The sequence below is a fragment of the Heteronotia binoei genome, chromosome 13 (assembly GCF_032191835.1).
Source record: "Heteronotia binoei isolate CCM8104 ecotype False Entrance Well chromosome 13, APGP_CSIRO_Hbin_v1, whole genome shotgun sequence".
NCBI lineage: Eukaryota > Metazoa > Chordata > Lepidosauria > Squamata > Gekkonidae > Heteronotia > Heteronotia binoei.
This window is the reverse complement of record NC_083235.1, coordinates 69,388,521-69,411,855: the sequence shown is the minus strand read 5'-3', so window position 1 is coordinate 69,411,855 and position 23,335 is coordinate 69,388,521. Positions and strand designations below refer to the sequence as shown.

The 23,335-nt window shown below is 45.1% G+C and overlaps 1 protein-coding gene across 1 annotated transcript in view; it reads left to right on the top strand.

Annotated features, from left to right (window-relative positions):
* EVPL (envoplakin) overlaps positions 1-23,335 on the top strand; it is an 81,389-nt gene that overhangs the window by 43,574 nt on the left and 14,480 nt on the right. The window contains exons 11-18 of the mRNA XM_060253129.1: positions 1,103-1,249; positions 4,123-4,277; positions 9,101-9,198; positions 9,990-10,171; positions 11,653-11,831; positions 11,995-12,133; positions 20,554-20,747; positions 22,299-22,449. Of these exons, the coding sequence (XP_060109112.1) occupies positions 1,103-1,249; positions 4,123-4,277; positions 9,101-9,198; positions 9,990-10,171; positions 11,653-11,831; positions 11,995-12,133; positions 20,554-20,747; positions 22,299-22,449 (1,245 nt within the window). The remainder of the gene's footprint in view (positions 1-1,102; positions 1,250-4,122; positions 4,278-9,100; positions 9,199-9,989; positions 10,172-11,652; positions 11,832-11,994; positions 12,134-20,553; positions 20,748-22,298; positions 22,450-23,335) is intronic.

The window sequence follows — 23,335 nt, the reverse complement described above, 5'->3', positions numbered from 1 at the left end:
ACCGGGGATTAGTTATATGCTGGACAAATGGCCTTGATTCACACCATTACATTTGATGAAGGTGTGGGAACAACAGTAGGGAAAGGGTGAGAAGAAGGAAGATGAATAACAGGGGGAAAACAGAAGGCATTGCTTTCCAGATAAGATTTAATACAATTCATCCACAGAGTGAGGGGGTGCCCTGCCTCTAAGCTAAGTCTGTGAGACACCGAGCCAAATACTCAGTAACAACATATAAAGTTTCAAAACACACTGTAACAATGAAATTCACAATCACCAAAGTGATACAATTAATAGTATAACAAAGTGCAGTAACACAATACAGTAGCAGGTTGCTCCTGTCAGATAGAAATCCAACTAGTCCGAAAGCGAGACTCAGCAAACAATATTCTTCTGCTGCCACTCCAGACTTTACCACCTTAAGAAAGCTGAGCTGAAGCGGTAATCGATAATGTCCGGTTTCAAGTAGCTTTAGTCTTCAGCAGGGCTTTTTCTGTAGGAAAAAGTCCAGCAGGAACTTATTTGCATATTATGCCACACCCCCAACGTCACCATTGTTTCACACAAGACTTTTTTTGTAGAAAAAGCCCTGCTGGAACTAATTTGCATATTAAGCCACACACACCCAGATGCCAAGCCAGCCAGAACTGCGTTCCTTTGTGTTCCTGCTCAAAAAAAGAAAAAAAGCCTTGGTCTTCAGTTTGCATAAATTTCAGAGCAATGTCTCCGTATCTGAAATTAATTTCAAAAGGGGAAAAAAGTATTCAAAGTATTGGCACATCTAATGCCTTCCTTTGGACAAACCTTTATTCCTTCTTCTTCTAGGCTCAGCATACAATTCATCCCCAGAGTGAGGGGTCTCCTGCCTCTAGGCTAAGCCTGTCAGCCACCAAGCCAACTAAGGACTTGATTACCCCAGCATATTTTATCTGCTTGCCTTGAACTGGAAAAAAAAAAAAGTTTGTCAAGCAGCTGGCCAGTTACAATATATTAGCTTGGTGGGTGACAAGCTGGAGGCCTGCTAAGCTGCTAGAAGTAGAGGTTATGTGATGTGCCTCAGATGTTACGTATTCGTTAATGCTCTGGTTGTCCTTCTTTCTAGAATGATGAGAAGATTGTGAAGCAAGCTGAGAAGAGCATTGCTGAACTGAAAAGGAGAAGTAAGGAGATCTGTCCTTTGAAATTACGCAGGATCTACCCCTCCCAGCCTGTTACTGTGGATACTATCTGTGACTGGGATCTGGCTGATGTAAGGAAACATTTCTCTGTTTCAACTGACAGAGACTGATTTCGTGTTAGGCTTGTTCCAGGTGGAGAGCCTTTTTGCTCCCGGGGCTTCTCTCCGTTTTTGCACAAGTTGCCCCAGAATTGTGAGTTGGTGCATCGTTATTCTGCAGCAAGCGAGACCCTCTGACAGGCGGTTTCTGCTTGCTGTGGAAAAGTGGCGCACCAACTAGCAGCTCTGCGGCAGCTTATGAGAAAATGGAGAGAAGCCCCAGGGGCAAAAGGGATCTCTACCCGGAACAAGTCCTGGTGTGAAATTGGTCAGAAGCTGAAGTGTTGTTTTTCAAAACTGTATCTCTCTGGTTTCTGAGCGCCTTGTATCCTCCTCCTGTTGTTTCATCACAGCAAGCAAAAAAGAAAGTGCCTATCAGGTATTTTACGCCATGTTTGACAAGGAACGGTGCAATGTGAGAACACTCCACATTGACACCACCACCATGCTTCCTATCCAAATGGCAACCATGTGAAATGATTAGAAAAGCTTCCAAACAATTGTTCTGTTGTGGTGCTAAACCACACTGTTATGTGGAGTCACCTTGGAGGAAAAGGGCTGCAAGGTTTATGCACAGAACAACTGACTACCTTTGCATCTGTTCCCAAAATGGCTATTAATCCCATTTCCCCCATCATTTTGCAAGGTCTTTGTGATAGTTGTAGGGGTTCACAAGGTACTGCAACAGTAAGGTTGCCAATCCCCAGGTGGGGGCAGGGGATCCCCCGGTTTGGAGGCCCTCCTCCCGCTTCAGGGTCGTCAGAAAGCGGGGGGGGGGGGGACGGGAGGGAAATGTCTGCTGGGAACTCTTATTATTCCCTATGGAGATTTATTCCCACAGAAAATAATGGAGAATTGATCCGCGGGTATCTGGGGCTCTGGGGGGGCTGTATTTGGGTAGAGGCACCAAATTTTCAGTACAGCATCTAGTGCCTCTTCCCAAAATATCCCCCAAATTTCAAAACGGTTGGACCAGGGGGTCCAATTCTATGAGCCCCAAAAGAAGGTGCCGCTATCCTTCATTATTTCCTATGGAAGGAAGGCATTGAAAAGGTGTCCCTTTAAATGTGATGGTCAGAACTCCCTTTGGAGTTCCATTATGCTTGTCACAGCCTTGATCTTGGCTCCACCCCAATGTCTCCTGGCTCCACCCCCAAACTCTCCTGGCTCCACCCCCAAAGTCCCCAGATATTTCTTAAATTGGACTTGGCAACCCTATGCAACAGAACTGTTCTGAGGTTATGTTAATTCTGACAAAAGATGATCCTATAATTTGTGATTCATTCATGAAGGTGACTAGAATTCTCTATCTGATAGGATGACTGTGTTTGGGATATCTATTTCAGTATTCCAGAATGTTTAAGTCCTTCAAGGATTGACTGTTCTTTATGATACCAGAATCTGGGATGATGGAGTCATAAGCTCTTAGGCTGGATAGCATAGTTTCTTATAATACATCTGATTGCCTCATCTTGAACATTTGGGCATTGAAAAACATTGCCTATAGTTTTCAGTCATAGAAGATAGAAGATTTCCCCTGCAAAATGAGTTCTTAACTGCAGCCTCATATAGTTACTCATCACTAAGCTATGAAATGATAGGGCAAAGACATCTTGTCTAGCTAACATCCTACTGTAAAACAGAATATCTGCCCCCAAATCCCTAAAACAGCATAACACCTAAATTATATTGCGCCACAGAGCACAGAGATATAAGACTAGGGAATACTGTAGTAAGAGAAACCCAGATGTCTTAGCCAAAATGGATATGTCACTTGTACAGGGAAATTAAACCTAATGCAGTAATGGAAAAATTTAATTTTAAATCTGGCAGATTTTTCACACGTTTGAAACTGTGGGGTTTGATTGAGAACAGTAAAATGTGTCCCCATGGACAGAATCAAACAAAGATTCAAAACTGAAACTCAAAAACATGTAATTTATTTGGGAGGGTATGTTTCCTGTTTAGTCTTTCAAAGAAATTTTTTGAGCAATTTTGTATAGTAATTTTCTAAACATTTTAATATTCATTTCAACGGGCCTTCTGAGGTTTCTTTACTGATGCCAAATTATGGAAAAGCTCATTTGTCTGTTCAAAGGGCCATTTTCTTCATGCTTAACTAAGCATCACTCTGCCCTAATATCCCATAAGGCTGCCACTTCTGATGACTAAAATAGAAGAAAATATTCTAGCTTGGTAGAAAGTTATTCTTTATAGTGCAGGATGGAGTGCTTTTTCAGCGATGATATCTGCGGTGTGTAATGACCCAGCAAAATGTCTCACTCCTTTAGGTTTTCCTCAAGGAAGTATAAATGAAAAGAAAGGGGGGGGGACACTGAATTGATAACACTTTTTAATCTTAATGTATAGCAATTGTTGTGTTATATATAATTGTAACTTGTTGAATCTCAATACCTTCCCCACTTTTGTCACTCAAAACACTTTTAAAAAACCACAATGGGCAAGATCCAGAGAACTGCTGGACCATGCGATCAGAACTGCTTTCCGTTTATGAAAGTGGGGATTTGGAACTAGTCCAATGGGAGCAGGAACAAAATGTTTTTAGTAGATCCTTTATGGTAGAAGAATACCTAGAGTATGAAATTGGCCAGCCTGGCAGGGAGAAGGTTTTAATATGTTTTAATACTCCTTTGGGAGCAGTCAGTTAGACCCAGAGCTTCTCCATGTTTGAACAGAGGAAGGCAGAATTTTGTGACATGAGAAAAAATGTTTTGAATTTGTTTTTCCTGACAATGGTTGGCCATATTTAAATTCACTTGAAACCAAAATTCACTCGCTTGAAACCAAAATTCACTCGAACCTTTTATCCACCTGTCTTCTCTGAGGTGCAGCTTCAAAGGGGTGAGAAGTATACTTTGAAAGACAACAGCAACCTGGAGAACTGGGTAGTACAGAACACCAGCAGAGAGACTAAGGCAGCCCCTGCTGCTTGCTTCACTATTCCACCTCCAGACCTAGAGGCCATCGAGAGAGTTAACAGGTGAGTACACCGATTGTTTCCTTCTCTGTTCTTGGTTGTTTCTTGGGGGGGGGCTTTTTGAGTGTATGCAGCTTGTTTATGAGACTCAAAGAGTTGCACATACATTTTCTGTCTCTTGTTTTCTGGTGACCTTTAAAAAAAAATTCTTTATAGGAATGAGCATGAGGTTGAAGCCTGATCCTGAAAATTTTCCTTGAGGCATCATAATCATTAGAGGTACCAGGACCCTCCTATAATATATGATTTCTGAAGGGGATGTATGTACCAAAAAGTTCTGGCTCACACTGGTAGCAGAATATATAGGATCTGGATGGGTGTACCTGGGCTCTGCCAGTCTGAGAAGACAATACTGACTTTGATGGACCGAGGGTCTGATTCAGTATAAGGCAGCTTCATATGTTCATATTAGGGGAGGGACGGTGGCTCAGTGGTAGAGCATCTGTTTGGGAAGCTGAAGGTCCCAGGTTCAATCCCCGGCATCTCCAACTCAAAAGGGTCCAGGCAAATAGGTGAGAAAAACCTCAGCTTGAGACCCTGGAGAGCCGCTGCCAGTCTGAGTAAATACTGACTTTGATGGACCGAGGGTCTGATTCAGTATAAGGCAGCTTCATATGTTCATATTAGGGGAGGGACGGTGGCTCAGTGGTAAAGCATCTGCTTGGTAAGCAGAAGGTCCCAGGTTCAATCCCCAGCATCTCCAACTCAAAAGGGTCCAGGCAAATAGGTGTGAAAAACCTCAGCTTGAGACCCTGGAGAGCCGCTGCCAGTCTGAGTAGACAATACTGACTTTGATGGACCGAGGGTCTGATTCAGTATAAGGCAGCTTCATATGTTCATGGGGAGGGACGGTGGCTCAGTGGTAAAGCATCTGCTTGGTAAGCAGAAGGTCCCAGGTTCAATCCCCGGCATCTCCAAAAAGGGGTCCAGGCAAATAGGTGTGACAAACCTCAGCTTGAGACCCTGGAGAGCCGCTGCCAGTCTGAGAAGACAATACTGACTTTGATGGACCCAGGGTCTGATTCAGTATAAGGCAGCTTCATATGTTCATATGATGTTCCCCTATGCCTGCTGATCAAGTGCAGATGTAAATTCATTCTACAGAGGATCACTATATATGATAATTATTGTGATACTCTTTAAAGTAGGCTTGAAGTCATGGATGGTTTCAGGCAAATACACAGTGATCTCTCACAGGGTACTGATTCACACTGGATGATTTTCATGTGCTGCAGTGGTTAGAGCTGAGGTGTCAAACTCAGTCGTTATGAGGGCCGGATCTGACATAAAAGGGACTTTGTGGGGCCAGACCATGCGAATAATAAAATGTAATGCCAGGTAGTGGATATAGAAACGTTATAAAGCAGGGGTGGCCAACGATAGTTCTCCAGATGTTTTTTTGCCTACAACTCCCATCAGCCCCAGCCAACATGACCAATGGCTTTGGCTGATGGGAGTTGTGGGCAAAAAACATCTGGAGAGCTACCGTTGGCCACTCCTTTTATAAAGGACACAGAGAAGCACAATTACGTATATTGTTTGTTTTATTTAAAATACAAACATGCTTAAATAAAATCATTAAATAAAATTCTTGTGATGTTTTGTTTAAAATGAAAATGTGGGGAAATAGTGGGGTCTGGCAATGCAACTTTTAAAAAATAAAACATCAAGAAGAAGCACAAAGATCACGACAGAAACTAGAAATATAAACCAAAAATATAAAATGCTCTGGGGTTAGGAAAATATGAAATGGCTGGGCATTGCAAGCTTTTCTCTCCCTGCCTCCAGGTCTACTCAGATTGGCAATGGCTCTTCAATGTAATATTCCTCCTTTGGCTGTGGCTTCCCAGATTAGAGAACTCACTAGGCACCATTTCCAAGGTCCATTCAGCAGAGACGTGCTGGCTCAAATCATCAACCCTATATTTGCAAGGTCACACAACTCCAGCAAGGAACAGCTTCTAACTGGCCATATAAACACTGAAAAGTGAAACTGAGCTCCACTCAATTAAAATATATTTCAGCACAGACAAAGCTGCAAGGAAAACACAGAATGGATTTTTCATTAAGGTCTCTGTGCCCAGAGAGGCTACTCTGGGAGTAGTCTCTCTGGGCACAGAGACCTTAACGGAAACTCCATTCTGCATTTCCTTTGCAGCTTTGCAAGCCCAGAATTGCTTCCTGCTTCAGCCTGCAAAGACAAGGCAGAAGGAGCTGGGAACTTTGGCAGCCTTGGAGAGTCAAAGGGTAAGGACGGGGGTGGGGGGGGAGGCAGGGAGAAAAGAGCCTTGTGGGCCTGATTAAAACCAGGTTCTGGCTGTAGGCTAGGCATCTGACACCCCTGGAATAGAGTGTGGTGTTAGGATCCCCACCTTTATGTACCCTCAAAAATGCTCATGGTCTTTTGTCACTATTTATTCTTCTGCTTATTTTATTCACAGGAGGCATGTACAGTGACATTATTTTTTCAGTCACTTTTCTGTCCTCTAAGCAACCATAGAGGCCCCCTGGCCTGCCACAACATACATCCCTCCCCTGTCTCTTCTTTGAGATATCACTGATATCCTCTGTGGGAATCTACACATTTTAAAAAAAAACAAGCCCACCCAAAATGGGAGATAGTTAAACAACTTTTACAAATAGGTGATGTCAGTAAAAGCTCACAGATGCAAAGCAGACATAGAATTAGCACTAAGGAGCTCTATTTCATAAATAACATTCAGTCCTGTGGCTACCTGAACAAATTACTTCGAAGGTAAATCTGTAAGAGAACAAAACAATTTTTGTAAGTATACTGAGAATTCTGGTCAAAATCTGCACTGAGGAAATGAGACTGTATATCATCTGGAAATTCAGTAGTTGTTTAATAGCCCTGAGAAACTTTAAGGAGCCTGGACAAGCTCAGTTAATGAGGAACAGTAATCTCTGAATATATTGACGTTTTATTTACATAAATAGGGTGGTTACGATATAGTGACAAGATCGTTTTCTCCAAAGAGAACTGAAATGGTGGAAATGCTATGCGAATCCATGCGATTCATAAAATACTCCCAGGTTATTTAGTGTCAAGTAACAGATTTAATATAAGTAATATAATTAGACTGAAATAAAATAAAATATGTTTTAAAATGCTTCATAAGTGTATAGAGATCCAAGTGGGCAGCTGCGTTGGTCTGAAGCAATGCAACAAAATAGGAATCAAGTTGTTAAAAAATACAGAGCCAGGCAATATGGTACTTGTTATGTATTGACTTAAGATGGTACCGCATGGCGAGCTCTACAGAAGGCGACCCCTGGGTCCCCGGATGTAGCTCGCCATTCGCCCTGCCCACCAAGACCTGTGGCAGGAAGTTTGGACTGACCAGGATTGGCCTGGTCAAACCAGGGGGGCTGTCCGGGCGATGTATATAAGCGGGGCCCGGCCTGCGTGCTCTTTTGTCTGGTAATGTACTCCCCAATAAAGGTTGCCTTCAAACAGTCTCGGTTCTCAGTTCATTACAGTACTCAAGAGGCATGACAGCCATTTCTGCATGGCTGCTTCCCCCATCAACAAGCCAGTTTGATGTAGTGGTTAAATGTGCCAAATTTAATTCCCAACTCCTCCACATGCACCTGCTGATGTGTCCTTGAGTCCGTCACAAGTTTTCACGGAGCTGTTCCTCTCAAGAGCAGTTTCTGTCAGAGCTCTCTCAGCCCCACTTACCTCATAGGGTGTCTATTGTGGGGAGGGGAAAGGAAAGGAGATTGTAAACCATTCTGAGGCTCCTTTGACTAGTGAAGGTAGGGGTGCAAATCTAGTATCTCCTCCTCCTCCCACATCAAGCTATTGCTGTGTTCATTTTCTGTGCCATCTATCAGTACTTAAGATTGCTTTCCAGAGGTGTTATGGGAACAGCCTAAGTAGAAGCAGCCCCCAGTGTGTTCAGATAAAGAATAAATAAAGGGTAGATGGCAGAGTAAATTATATTTCAAAACAAGCAGTGGTACATCTTTAGCATATTGATTATTGTTAGGGGGGAACTGTAGATATATTTTCCCCTTCTTCCCACCTTTAATATGTCCCTTTAATCTGTAAATAGCTCCGGAGTGAAAGAAGAGCTTCTGTACCTTTTTTTCTTCACTTATCCAAGTTCCACTGGTCTTCCAAAACTTTAGTTGTTTAGAATTGTCCCAGAAGGTTAGGATCCTGACGAGCTTATGCCAAATCAATGGCTCTGAAAGATCTTGCAGACGATAACTATGCAAACTTCTGAGACCCCTCAAAGCCTCAAAGGAACCCCCTACAGGGCTCCTTTTCAGCCAAGGTAAATCTCTTCCAAAGTTTTAAGTGCAAGTCTTGGACCTTTCTCTCACTGAGAAAGGTAGGCAGTGGGCTTTGATTTGCCCTCCACTACCCCGAACAAGACCTTCAGCTTGCTCCCGATGTGAGAGACAACTCAGCTCGCCATTTTCCTCCCCGGAAGTCAGGGGGGAACTGTAGATATGACCCCCCCCCCAATTAATTTGTGAGGAACAAAAATTGTGAGAAGGTGATTGTATCAATGCACCACTAGAAACCTCTGTTCTCCCTATTGAAGGTTTGTCCTCTGTTTTACCCCCTGCTTTGGTGATGTGGCTTCTGAGAGATAAACAAAAAAGCCATTCTGGCTTAGCCAGCTTGCTCTCAATTGTAGTGGCTCGTGCAGCTGTTCAAAACTGATAGGCTGATGGAACAGTAATTTTATAATCAAAACTTCATTTTTTAAAAAAAACATGTGTGAAAAACTCGTGTTGCATGGAAAGGCCTATGCTGCGAACATTGCTAACTTCTTTACTGTCGTGTTTAGGTTGGAAAGTGAACTGAACACAGTGAAGCAGAGGAGAGCTGTAGTTGAAAACACCCTGAGAAGCAGTCACAAAGAGCCTGTCAAACCCAGCCACCAGGGTATGTGTTGGCATGTCAGCTGCTTTCTTCTTTAAAATAAATTTTATTGAGTTTATACGACAAAACAAGACATAAACTATTAGGGCGTTTTCGCACAGGGCTTACCCCGGAGTGACGTCTCTCTTCACCGCACAGCGTCTGCGCGGATTTCGCACCAACTGCTCTGCAGAACCCGGAAGAGCCGCAAAGTCCCGCGGCTTTTGCATCACAAATGTAAACTGGTTTTTGGTGGTTTACATTTGCGACACAAAAGCCGCGGGACTTTGCAGCTCTTCCGGGTTCTGCGGAGCAGTTGGTGCTAAATCCGCGCAGACACTGCGCGGTGAAGAGGGACGTTGCTCCGGGGTAAGCCCTGTGCGAAAACGCCCTAACACAACCAAAACAGACATACTACAACAAACAGATACAGCAATAAAATATAAAACACAGTCATCTTCTATAGCACATAATTACTTATTCTTATTTAGAACTCACTTGAATAATGTCTTATTTATCAACTTCTATTGACATATCTTTATGCATATCAGCTGTTTTCTAGTTGGAAACTGTAGTGTTGCTGCTGTGGGATTGGGCAGGTAAAGCATTCCACTACATCTTTATGGAACCGCAAAGTCCTACTCTAGGTTCCCGACAGAGAAATCCATTAGGAACAAAGGTTTATAGCAGACAGCTTGGGGACATCAGCTTTTATTGTGGTTGTGACAAAGGTGGGGAGCAAAATTTAGGTACAGTAGCAACTCTGAGTCTGTATGGAAATTCAAAGCTTTAATAAAAATGAACTGTCCTTCCAGTTCCAGTTAGAAGCTCTGCCATAGGTCAGAATGACTCCCAAGCTGACCAGCTGCTTCACAAACTGGATAAGATCGACGGTGACTTGGACCAGGTCAAGAAGGAGATATTTGGTCGTCTGAGGTCCCCGCTAAACTACAATGCCCCTGCAGAGGATCTTGTTCAACGGATCCGAGACCAGGAGGCAAGTATTGAGAGACTGAGAGAAGAGATTGCTCGTTTGTCCAAGATCTCTTCTCACGCATTGGTGAAAGATTTTAATGGAAACTCTAAGTTAGGTAGTAATCTTTGACTGTTGTAGTCTACTGTTCTGTGAATGTAATCATAATACATAATTGCTGTTTTAATTTTGTAAGTCACTCTGGATGCTATTGCAGCATGGCCGAGTAGAAATTCCTCAAATAAATAAAAAGTAAATTAGGCCACATAAACTGAGGTCCTATTGCCCCACTGTATAATCTTTCTTTCTTTCTTTCTTTCTTTCTTTCTTTCTTTCTTTCTTTCTTTCTTTCTTTCTTTCTTTCTTTCTTTCTTCCTTCCTTCCTTCCTTCCTTCCTTCCTTTCTTTCTTTCGGATTTATATCCCGCCCTTCCCACAAGTGGCTCAGGGCAGCTTACAACAAAGAGTTAAACATAAAATTAGGCTGACATTTAAAATATTTAAAACATTTAAAAACTTAGAAACATTAGCTCCATCACAGTTATCAGGGCTTTTTTTCTGTAGTAAAAGCCCAGCAGGAACTCATTTGCATATTAGGCCACATCCCTTGACACCAAACCAGCCAGAACTGCATTCCTGTGTGTTCCAGCTCAAAAAAAGCCCTTATAGCTCGGTGCTTGACCTTTAGTTGCCTTGAGTTTTGTGAGGGGATGGCTGGCAGGTCACTGCCAAGAGAATATTCTCTCTCATGCTTGTAGTAGCTTTTATCTTCAAAGCCTGATTTGTTTCCTCTCACCACTAGATATCAGGTGTGAGATGGCCTGGTTCATCTCAATGTTTGAGATAGCTCAATTGATGATTTCTTGATTGCTGGCCAGCAATTAGGATATAAAATGTTTAGTTTAGCTATACATAAGTTTCGCTTTGATTATTTGCATTTGAGACCCAGCAGATGCTATTTCAGGGCATTTTCGCACTTACCTTACGCCGGAGCGACGTCCCTCTTCACCGCGCAGCGTCTGCGCGGATTTCGCACTAATTGCTCCGCAGAACCTGGAAGAGCCGCAAAGTCCCGCAGCTTTTGCGTCGCAAATGTAAACCGCCAAAACCCAGTTTACATTTGCGACACAAAAGCCGCGGGACTTTGCGGCTCCTCCGGGTTCTGCGGAGCAATTAGTGCAAAATCCACGCGGACGATGTGCAGTGAAGAGGGACATCGCTCCGGCGTAAAGTAAGTGCAAAAACGCCCTCTGTAAGCTTGATCATTGTTTATTAAAATCTCCTTGTAAGCACACCCGAATCTTGCATATCATTTCCGTAGGATTTCGGCAAACCTTGGAGCTCCTGGCCAGAGTCCCAAACACCCACTAGCTTTGAAGCATCTCTGTGTTGTAGAGATACATGCCTCCACCTGAGATTAGCCTCGGTCTTACTAAAATTGCCTATTGTTCTACACTGAGCTTTAATGCTTGATTTAAACAAACAAACACCTTGCCTCTTTATCAGGGAACATCAAGGAGATTTCAAGGCATTGCTGCAGAGAAGGAAGCTGTTCAGAAGGAGTGTGAGACCTATCTTTCCAAGAAGCCAACTAGCACCTCTGCCTCTCAGCTCCCTGTGATGCTTAACAACATAAAGAACAAATACAATGATGTTAAGGTGCTTTCCCAGCTCTATAATGAAAAGTAAGTTACACCAGAGCAATAACTGTTAGTGAGGAATGGAAAGGATGATGGGAGGGCAAAAATACTTTGCAGTGCTTCCATCATTTTGACTGAGATAATACAAGTGGAGAAAAACGTTACTGAAGTGAAATGTTGACCTTGGCTTTCCGTTTCCCCTCCTCAGAGCCAAAGCAGGACTGAACCTGGAGAATCAGACAGAGAACACAAACAAGATCATTAGCACATTTGAGGCCAAGTTGGCTCATGATGGCACCATCCCAGCTTCACCCAATGCACTGCCGGATCGGGCCAATGAACTGCAGGTGAGAGACTTCCAAAAATCAGAGAGATATCTGTGATCAGGAGCTGGGTTTGTGGCCTGGGGAGGAACTGTGGCTCAGTGTTAGAACATCTGCTTTGCATGCAGAAGTTAGCGTCACACCATCTTTCACATTGAGCTTTTTCAAAAGCTTATACCGGTTACAGCATTCTGACAAGCAAGTGTAACAAACGTTTTATTTTTATTTTTTTTAATTGGATTTATATCCCACCCTCCCTGCAAGTGAGCTCAGGACAGCTAAAACGTTTAAAACATACGATCATTTTACATACTACCTGAATAACATAAGATATGTGATGCGCTTGGACTCCTGCATCAATCACTTCCTCATAATTGGCATATGCTCAAACCAATATCCAACATTTAGGGCTTTTAACAAGATTGGCCAGGTGTTACACATAAGCAAGGGGTTTTTTTGAGCAGGAAAGCAGTCCTGGCTGGCTTGGTGTTAGGGGGTGTGGCCTAATATGCAAATGAGTTCCTCCTGAGCTTTTTCTACAAAAAAACCCTGTGTCAAACAATGGTGACAACAGGGAGTGTGGCCTAATATGCAAATGAGTTCCTCCTGGGCTTTTTCTATTTAAAAAGCCCTTCACATAAGTAATTTCAACTTTAAAGGTATAATCTCAGAAAATATTGCCCTAGCCAACATATCCAGTTCATACTCAAAACTAATACTTACTTATACAGTCCATACTTCTAGAAGGCTCATATAAATACCAATTCTCGTTGAAAGAAAACATGACAGATCATATGACTGATTTAAAACCGCAGGTCCTATGGAGTTTAAACAAAAAAATCCATGAGGCTTCTTTTTGTAGAAATAATTTTTGTAAATTGACTGGCTGATAGAGAGAGAGAGAGAGAGAGAGAGAGAGGTAGGTAGGCAGGCAGGCAGGCAGGCAGGCAGGCAGGCAGGCAGACAGACAGACAGACAGACAGACAGACAGACAGATAGATAGATAGATAGATAGATAGATAGATAGATAAGATAGATAGATGATTTTCTACTCTTTGAATAACAAAAAATCTCAAGGAGTCAGCATCATGATTAGCAAATTGCCATCTGTCCCCGCTTGGCCTTCCTGCACCATGGGAGGGTCGAACGGAGGGGGGGTGTTTGTGCGGAGGGCTCCTCTTTGCATCTCTGTGAAAACAGGCCCTGATTTAGGCTGGTGCTGGGGGCCCTCCCCCACTGGGAGGGGGGGTGAAGCCTTGCCTGGGGCGGCAAAAACTCCAACGCTGGCCCTGTTAGTAATATTAAAATAGACTGCAAGAGGCCCCCCCTGGTACCTTATGACGCAAATGGGATAGATATTCCAAAATCTGTGTTTTTATGGGTCTCCTGGAACATCCCACATATAATTTTTGACATGAACAAACGATGACACAGATGATGGACTGTATAAGTATTAGTTTTAAGTATGAACTGAATACATTGGCTAGGGCAATATTCTCTGGGATTGTACCTTTACATTTCTTATGTGCAATACCTGGCTGATCCCATTAAAAACCCTCAATGTTGGATATTGGTTTGAGCGTATGCTACTTATGAGGAAGTGATTTGCGTAGAAATCCAGGCAACATCACAGGTATGATATCTTCTTATGTTATTCAGGTGATATGTAAAATGAATGTATATTTTTAACATTTGTTACACTTGCTTGTCAGAATGCTATAACTGGTATTGGCTCTTGAAAAAGCTCGGTGCAAAGCACGGTGTGAATTAAGCTAGCTAATGCATTGAGAGACAAATTACACTTTGTTGACCGATTTAGAGGGATGAGAACCTGATCCTTCTGACCCATTTGGATAGAATGGACTCTTGCAATTTAAACGTTTGAAGCCCATCCCTCAAGAAGCATCTGATATCTCTAACCAGCACTGTAATTTAATAATGTGTTTGCTGTTGTACAATTCAGATTTTGTATATGGATTAATACTTGTTATTATTGTTATGAATATATAACTAAAGAAATATTGACACAGTTTTGAATAATTGTATTTAATTTGCTTTATATCGTACCGTTATTTGGTATAACTTCAGTTATATATTGTGTGGCCATTTTCTGCTGTATTTATCCTGGCTGCATGCAGAAGGTCACAGGTTCTGTCTTGGCATCTTTAGTTAAAGTATCAGGTAACAGGAGATGTAAAAGATCACCACCTGGGATCCTGGAGAGTTGGCAGTACTGAGGTTGACAGTCAAATGGTCTGGTTCAGTATAAGTTGGCTTTATGTGTTTATAAAGACACTTGGAGCGTTTTTGCACTGACCTTAATCGGGAGCGACGTCCCTCTTCACCGCGCAGCGTCTGCACGGATTTCGCACTAATTGCTCCGCAGAACCCGGAAGAGCCGCAAAGTCCCGCGGCTTCTGCGTCCCAAATGTAAACTGGTTTTGGGGCAGTTTACATTTGCAATGCAAAAGCCGCGGGACTTTGCGGCTCTTCTGGGTTCTGCGGAGCAATTGGTGCGAAATCCGCGCAGACGCTGCGCGGTGAAGAGGGACGTCGCTGCCGATTAAGGTCAGTGCGAAAACGCCCTTGGAGTTAGTTTGCTCAGCCTCATAATTTTTGTAACAGAATACATGAGAGTCAATCAGTTCTCGACAATCATTCATAATTATCCAGGAGAATATCAAATCAATATAATAGTGTCAGGAATTATTTTGCTGACTGATTAATGAAACAACTGCCTTTGCTCTTGGATTAATCTCCTCAGTAACAGAGAAGAGTGACAGGGAAAACATCTATCTCTTCACTTGTGAAACTTGGAGCACGTGGAGGAGAGGAGGAAAGCCTAGCCCTTCTCTATCTTTTCTCTGAGTGTTGTGTTGCTTTAATCATTTTCTCTTTGACCAACTCCAATTGGAAGTAAGCTGGTCTGGAAGAAAACGGATGAAAGTACTGGGATGCAGTGATATAGAGGAGGGCAGAGTTTTGCTTCCGTCGTTATGCACTTTGTTTTTTGTTAACAGTGTCTCTCTCTCTCTCTCTCTCTCTCGGCTTGGCTTCGCGAACGAAGATTTAAGAAGGGTGCAATAGTCCACGTCTGCTGCAGGCTCGCTGGTGGCTGACAAGACCAATGCGGGACAGGCAGGTCCGGCCACAGTGGCTGCAGGGAAAAGTCTGATTTAGGGTTGGTGCTGTAGCAGTGCGATTCTTTCTCAATCTCCTTTTGTCCTCAAGACCAGCTATGCGTGCGTTCTCAAAGGAAGAGACAGCCTGGTGGATGGTGTGTCTCCATGCTTTGCGATCTGAGGCTAGGTCAGACCACTGGTGATGGTTGATGCGACAGGTGCCAAGGGATTTCTTCAAGGAGTCCTTGTACCTCTTCTTTGGTGCCCCTCTATTTCGATGGCCGGTGGAGAGTTCGCCATACAGGGCAATCTTGGGAAGGCGGTGGTTTTCCATCCTAGAAATATGCCCTGCCCAGCGCAGCTGCATCTTCAGCAGCAGTGCCTCGATACTGGTAACTTCCGCCCGCTTGAGGACTTCAGTGTTGGTCACAAAGTCACTCCAGTGGATGTTGAGGATGGTGCGAAGGCAGCGCTGATGAAAGCGCTCGAGGAGTCGCAGGTGATGATGGTATAAAACCCATGATTCGGAGCCGTAGATGAGGGTTGTCATCACAACCGCTTTGTAAACATTGATCTTTGTGCCTTTTTTCAGATGCTTGTTGCTCCACACTCTTTTGTGCAGTCGGCCAAAGGCACAGTTTGCCTTTGCCAGCCTGTTGTCAATCTCCTTGTCGATCTTGGCATCTGAGGAGATGATGCACCCCAGGTAGCTGAACTGCTGGACTGTCTTCAGAACTGATTCACCCACAGTGATGCAGGGAGGGTGATAATCTTCCTGGGGTGCAGGCTGGTGGAGAACTTCTGTCTTCTTCAGACTAACTTCTAGGCCGAATAGCTTGGCAGCCTCTGCAAAGCAGGACGTCATATGCTGCAGAGCTGATACCGAGTGGGAGACGAGCGCAGCATCATCAGCAAACAGTAGCTCTCGGATGAGTTTTTCCATCGTCTTTGAGTGGGCCTTTAGTCGCCTCAGGTTGAACAGGCTGCCATCGGTGCGATAGCGGATGTAGACACCATCGTCATTATCTAGATCTACTGCGGCTCTTTGAAGCATCATGCTAAAGAAGATCGTAAAGAGAGTTGGCGCGAGAACGCAGCCTTGCTTTACACCTGTGCCTATTGGGAAGGTCTCCGAGAGGTCGTTGCAGTGTCTGACTTGGCCTCGCTGGTCTTCGTGTAGCTGGATGATCATGCTGAGGAACCTTGGGGGACATCCTAAACGTTCTAAGATTTGCCACAGGCCTTTCCTGCTAACGGTATCGAAGGCTTTGGTAAGGTCGACAAAAGTCACATACAGAGCCTTGTTCTGTTCCCTGCATTTCTCTTGGAGCTGCCTGAGAACAAATACCATGTCGGTGGTGCTCCTGTTAGCTCTGAAGCCGCACTGGCTCTCTGGGAGGAGTTCTTCTGCAATGGTGGGCACCAGTCTGTTCAGGAGTATTCTGGCAAGGATTTTGCCTGCGATGGAGAGCAGGGTTATCCCCCGGTAGTTGGAGCAGTCTGACTTTTCCCCTTTGTTCTTGTATAGGGTGATGATGATTGCATCGCGAAAGTCCTGTGGTAATTTGCCTTGTTCCCAGCAGGTGACAAGTACTTTGTGAAGTGAGCTATGTAGTACTGTGCCCCCATGCTTCCAGATCTCTGGTGGAATTCCATCAACTCCTGCTGCCTTGCCGCTTTTCAGTTGCTTGATGGCTTTAACAGTCTCTTCTAGGGTGGGGATCTCATCCAACTCTGTTTTCACTGGTTGAAGTGGGGTGAGGTGGATTGCTGAATCTTGAACTACGCGGTTGGCACTGAAGAGAACCTGAAAATACTCTGACCACCGGTTCAGTATGGATGCCTTGTCTGTGAGGAGCACTTGGCCATCTGCACTACGCAAGGGACTCTGAGCCTGATATGATGGACCATATACTGCCTTCAGGGCTTCGTAGAACCCTCTTAAATCACCAGTGTCTGCACACAGCTGGGTTCTCTCTGCAAGCTTGGTCCACCAATCGTTCTGAATGTCTCGAAGCTTGCGCTGGAGGTTGCTACATGCAGCGCGAAAGGTTGCTTTTTTCCCAGGACAGGAGGGCTGAGCAAGATGTGCTTGGTAGGCAGATCTCTTTTTCGCCAGTATATCTTGGATCTCTTGATTGTTCTCATCAAACCAGTCCTTGTTCTTCCTTGTGGAGAACCCGAGGACTTCTTCAGAGATCTGCAGGACGGTAGTTTTTAGGTGTTCCCAGAGTGCTTCTGGAGAAGGGTCTGTGGGGCAACTGGGGTCCTCAATTCTTGACTGGAGTTGTGCCTGGAAGGCAGCTTTAACTTCGGCTGACTGGAGACTGCCAACCTGAAACTTCCTCCGAGGGATACCTCCTCTCCTGGGTGTGGGTTTAAAGTGAAGACGGAGATTGCAGCGTACAAGACGATGATCCGTATGACATTCTGCACTGGGCATTACTCGGGTGTGTAAGACATCTCGAAGGTCTCTCTGGCGCACCAGAATGTAGTCGATAAGGTGCCAGTGCTTGGACCGTGGGTGCATCCAGGTTGTCTTCAGGCTGTTCTTCTGCTGAAAGATAGTGTTGGTGATGGTGAGCTGGTGCTCCATGCAGAATTCTAGCAGGAGGCGCCCGTTGTCATTGCAGTTGCCAATGCCGTGTTTGCCAAGTACTCCTTTCCAGGCTTCCGAGTCTTTACCTACTCTGGCATTGAAGTCGCCAAGGATGATCACCTTGTCCTCTGTAGGGGTCTTCCGTATGAGGTTGCATAGATCAGCATAGAACTTGTTCTTTTCTGCAGGATCTGCTTGAAGGGTTGGGGCATACACACTGAAGAGTGTTGCATGCTGCTTGTTTTGAAGTGGGAGGCGCATGGACATGATGCGATCTGAGTGACCTGTTGGCAGGTTTTCGAGTTTGGAGGCAATGGAGTTCCTGACCATGAAGCCAACGCCAGAAAGGCGGCTCTCAGCCTTTGACTTACCCGACCAGTAGAGGGTATAGCCAGCACCGTGTTCTTGAAGACTACCTTCCTCAGGGAAACGGACCTCACTGAGAGCTGCTATGTCGATATTCAACCTGAGAAGTTCGTGGGCAACTAGAGCAGAGCGTCGTTCAGGGCGACCACTGTCTACTGTGTCAAACATGGTTCTGATGTTCCAACACGCAAGCTTTAGTCTTTGCACACTTTGTGAGGCAGGTGCATGCCTTTTCTTTGTTGTTATTTTTTGACCGCAAGTAAGGATGCCCGTTGACCGCGGCTAGCCAACTGGGGTGGAGGAGACGAGCTTTGTTTAGGCCACCTTTTCTAGGCCCTTCTCCGTGTGGAGCAAGCAGTGCTGTCCCTAGATAAGGCTGCTTGGTCGTTCAGGGTGCTGCCAAAAAATGCTTTCGTCTCCGGGTTAGCATCAGGCGACCAATACCCTGAACCGCCTGCATGCAGGATCGGGACTGCGGCTTCCAGTGGCACCTTCCACCTGCCGTTTCGCCCCTTGCCCATCGCTGCAGGACTTGATGCGTTGTGGGTTGTGTATGTGGATATGCCCTTCAGGCCTGCGCAGAGGAATTTTTTAGGTGAAGCGCAGTGTGCGCGGTACTGGCTCCACCCTTTCACCTGGGGGTCATCTGCCATGGCCCAGTAAGCCGGGACGCCGGCAGCGAGTCCTCCAGGTGATAGGTGTTACATTAACGAGCTCTATCTGCCCGGGTTTGATGTTAGAGTTTTCCTTCTCTTAGGCTGGCAAGGTTGGTGGGCCCAGCCTGCCCATCCGGTTATACCGCCGGACAATGCGGTCGCACCATGACGTAGCAAACTCTGTGAAAAACGGGGGGGACCAGCGAGAAGGTGTTGCTACGGATGCAGTAATGCAGGAGAGGCCATTGCAGTGACCATCTGCCAGGCATAGCCAGACAGTGACCACGCGGCGTTCACTACACCGGGAGAGGAGAGGCTATGTATTGCGCATACACTTTCCCTGTGGGGGTAGGATACCCAGAGGGAGCCCACCCACCCCCGCACCCCCCCTCTCTCTCTCTCTCATATACCACAGCATACATATACCACAGCATACATAAACAGGAGGCCATGGGCAAAAAAGTGTATGAAGATCCCTCATTTATTTCTAGTTTGGTAGATATTTCCCCTTTTGTCAAATCCAGCCCTCATCTGTCTGGTCTACCGCAGATCATTCAGTCCAACCACTCTTCATTCTTACAGAGATCAGATTAATTCAGAAGCATCTGGCATGAGTTAATTCCAGAGGTCAAAAATGTTGCAAAGAGAGCTGAGCCAAACTCAAATGACAGTTGTTAAGGTACACATGGATTGAAGGTCCAGTACTGTTAACTTCAGAAGAGAAGTGGGATTGTAAGCACCAAAGACACAAGTTGGGGGTTAGGTAAAAAAAAAAGCAAGAGGAGTAAATGGAGGAAGACGTAACTGTAGAAGGTTACAGAAACTTAACATATATACACGTCTTGGAAAACCTGGCTGACACAAATTCCTGTGTCTTTTTGCAATTTTTCTATAGCCCGGAGTAGGCAAGAGTAGTAGAGAGTTGCATGCAGCATCCCCATATAGCTCACTGGTTCTTTCCCACAGATGTACTTTGTGTGCTATGAAAAAATAGGCAGAGCACAACTGCAGTGCAGTGCAGAACAACTTCCAAGTGTACTGCCCAGATCTGTCCAGGCAAAAGACGGAGGTCCAGCTCCTTAATGACTAATATGTGATAGTGACCATCAGTTCCAAGACCTCTAGCCTCCTATTATGAAAGGTACAAGGCTGCATGCCTTAGGGCAGAATTTGCCAGAACTGTCCCACTTGAGGAGACCCTTGGGAAAGATGAGCTTTAGCACAGATGCGCCAGGTCCCTGGTGCTGAAATTTCCTACTTTTGCCCAGCGGGGCTTGAACATCTCTCCTGATTCCTAAAGTCTATTTGTTAACTGCAGAGACTGTATCCCTTCCAGTAACATTCTTCACAACTGCCTCTATGCTTTGCTTAACCCACTTATTACTTGGTCCTGTATCTAAATGTATTTTTTCCAGGGGCCTGCCCATGTAATTTTATCTCCTATGATACAACCAACTAGATGTGCATTTTTCCCCTAAAATTCCAGTGGAACTGTTTGTTTGTTCCCATCGTTACAAAAGCCTGATTAATATTAAGGAATATTGGTGCCTTTCTTTTAATTTGTGTTTAATACAACTAGTCCATCTCAACATCGGAGTAGTACAGGATCACATACTCCAGGAATGCAATTGCACTAATTTTTTCATGCATGGGTTTAAATAAAATTGCTGTTCTGAATTAAGTGCCCCTTCCCTTTAATAGAAACTGAAACGAGAGTTAGTGAAACATGAAGACAGCTTGTTGAAGCTAAACCATGGCCTCAAGGATGCTGAGCACAGCTGCAGTGCTGTACAGAACAACTTCCAAGAGTACTGTCCAGATCTACCCAGGCAAAAGAGGGAGGTCCAGCTCCTTAATGACCGATACCATGCGGTGGCTGACCAGTTGGATCACCGGTGAGAAGCCAAGCTCTTTCCATTTGTGGCTAGTAAGAACCCCGTCATTTAAAATGCTGGATTTGAAGCTGTGGGTCTTTCGAGTGATGTCTTCTGAGACCTCCTTTCTGTAAAAGATTGACGTACAATTGTACTGAAGACATAACCGCAGTCTGCAGACATCCTTAGACCGCATAATGAATCTGCCTCTGTATGGACACAAAAGGGAATGTGTAGGTAGGTCTGGTAGCCATTTTGCTGTCACCCTCACATCTCCCAAAGGGAACAAAGCGCAGCATTTGCCAGCAGCAAGGGAGTTATCAAGCTTTCCGTGGCTGTCAGTAACAAAGCACTTTTCTATAACAGCAGTACAACTTGAGCTTGTTTTTCACTGCTGATTAGAGCTGCTGGATTGGCCGACCAAGTTGAAGGATTTAGCAGTGGACAACTAAGCAGCACAATAATATATTTATTACTATGGTCCAAGCCCAGCAAGCATAATAACTAAGCAGCACTTTTTAGCCTCCATTATAAACAATGGACTGGGATCTCAGTGATGGATGAGGAGACTTTCCTCCTTTTCCGGGGGGGAGAGCACCTAATGTACATTCAACAAGATATAAACAAAGGTTGTCACAGCCTCCTCACCTTCAAATAGCCAATGTCCTGAAATGGGTTGTCTATTTAAAGTTTAAAAGGAAAGGAGGGACCAACCTGGCTGTAGACTTACCTGACCAGCATTGGTCCTGCTGGCAGCTCCAGGGCTATGTTACAGGCCTTCCTCCCAGTTACAGTGCCCACCACTAACATCAGAAGTGGCAGAGCCCATCCCAGCAGCTGGAAAATGGCAGGCAGGTTCCTGGATTTTTGTGCCTTGCTAAAACACATGGAGCTAAAATACAGGTGGCACAGAGTGGTAAGCTGCAGTACTGCAGTCCAAGCTCTGCTCACGACCTGAGTTCAATCCTGGTGGAAGCTGGGTTCAGGTAGCCGGCTCAAGGTTGACTCAACCTTCCAAGGTTGGTAAAATGAGTCCCCAGCTTGCTGGGGGTAAAGTGTAGATGATTGGGGAAGAAGAAGATATTGGATTTATATCCCGCCCTCCACTCCAAAGAGTCTCAGAGCGGCTCACAATCTCCTTTACCTTCCTCCCCCACAACAGACACCCTGTGAGGTGGGTGGGACTGGAGAGGGCTCTCCCAGCAGCTGCCCTTTCAAGGACAACCTCTGCGAGAGCTATGGCTGACCCAAGGCCATTCCAGCAGGTGCATGTGGAGGAGTGGGGAATCAAACCCGGTTCTCCCAGATAAGAGTCCGCTCACTTAACCACTACACCAAACTGGCTCTCCCTGGCAATGGCAAACCACCCCGTTACAAAGTCTGCCGTGAAAATGTCAAGATACGGCGTCACCCCAGAGTCTGAAATGACTGGTGCTTGCACAGGGGACTACCATTACCTTTTTAAAATCCATGGACCACTGGTGTGATTCAGCATGGCTACTCTTAGAGTCGTACATAGTGCTCAACCAAGAGGGTTCTTTTCTTAATCTCTGTCTCCCACTCTCTGTGCAGAGAGAAGACACTGCGGAACACCAGCCTCACCTACCAGCAGTTCCAAAATGCCAATGAGAACTTGATGTTCTGGCTCAACAATCTCCCCACGTATCAGGTCAAGACCACAGATGGGCCAAGTCAAATCAACTACAAGCTCCAGGCCCAGATGGTGAGCACTGCGATTTCTTCAGATATGGAGAGCGGGGGGGGGGGGGAGGCTTCTGCTATGTTTCTCATGTGCAGAACTTAATTAAATGAACTGATGAAAACATGCAGGGAACAAAGCCTAAGACTGAGCAAGATGGAACAAAAGGTAGTTCCGGAAGTGTAACTGTCTTGGAGTGAGTTCTTTATTCAATGACTCCAATATCAATATCAGCCTTATTGAGAGCCAGTTTGGTGTAGTAGTTAAGTGTGCAGACTCTTATCTGGGAGAACCGGGTTTGATTCCCCACTCCTCCACTTGCACCTGCTGGCATGGCCTTGGGTCAGCCATAGCTCTGGCAGAAGTTGTCTTTGAAAGGGCAGCTGCTGTGAGAGCCCTCTCAGCCCCACCCCACAGGGTGTCTGTTGTGGGGGAGGAAGGGAAAGGAGATTGTGAGCCGCTCTGAGACTCTTCGGAGTGGAGGGCGGGATATAAATCCAATATCTTCATCTACCTCACAGGGTGTCTGTTGTGGGGGAGGAAGGGAAAGGAGATTGTGAGCCGCTCTGAGACTCTTCGGAGTGGAGGGCGGGATATAAATCCAATATCTTCATCTACCTCACAGGGTGTCTGTTGTGGGGGAGGAAAGGAAAGGAGATTGTGAGCCGCTCTGAGACTCTTCGGAGTGGAGGGCGGGATATAAATCCAATATCTTCATCTACCTCACAGGGAGTCTATTGTGGGGGAGGAAGGGAAAGGAGATTGTGAGCCGCTCTGAGACTCTTCGGAGTGGAGGGCGGGATATAAATCCAATATCATCATCTTCTTCTTCTTCTTCTTCTTCTTCTTCTTCTTCTTCTTCTTCTTCTTCTTCTTCTTCTTCTTCTTCTTCTTCTTATCAAAAAGCAAG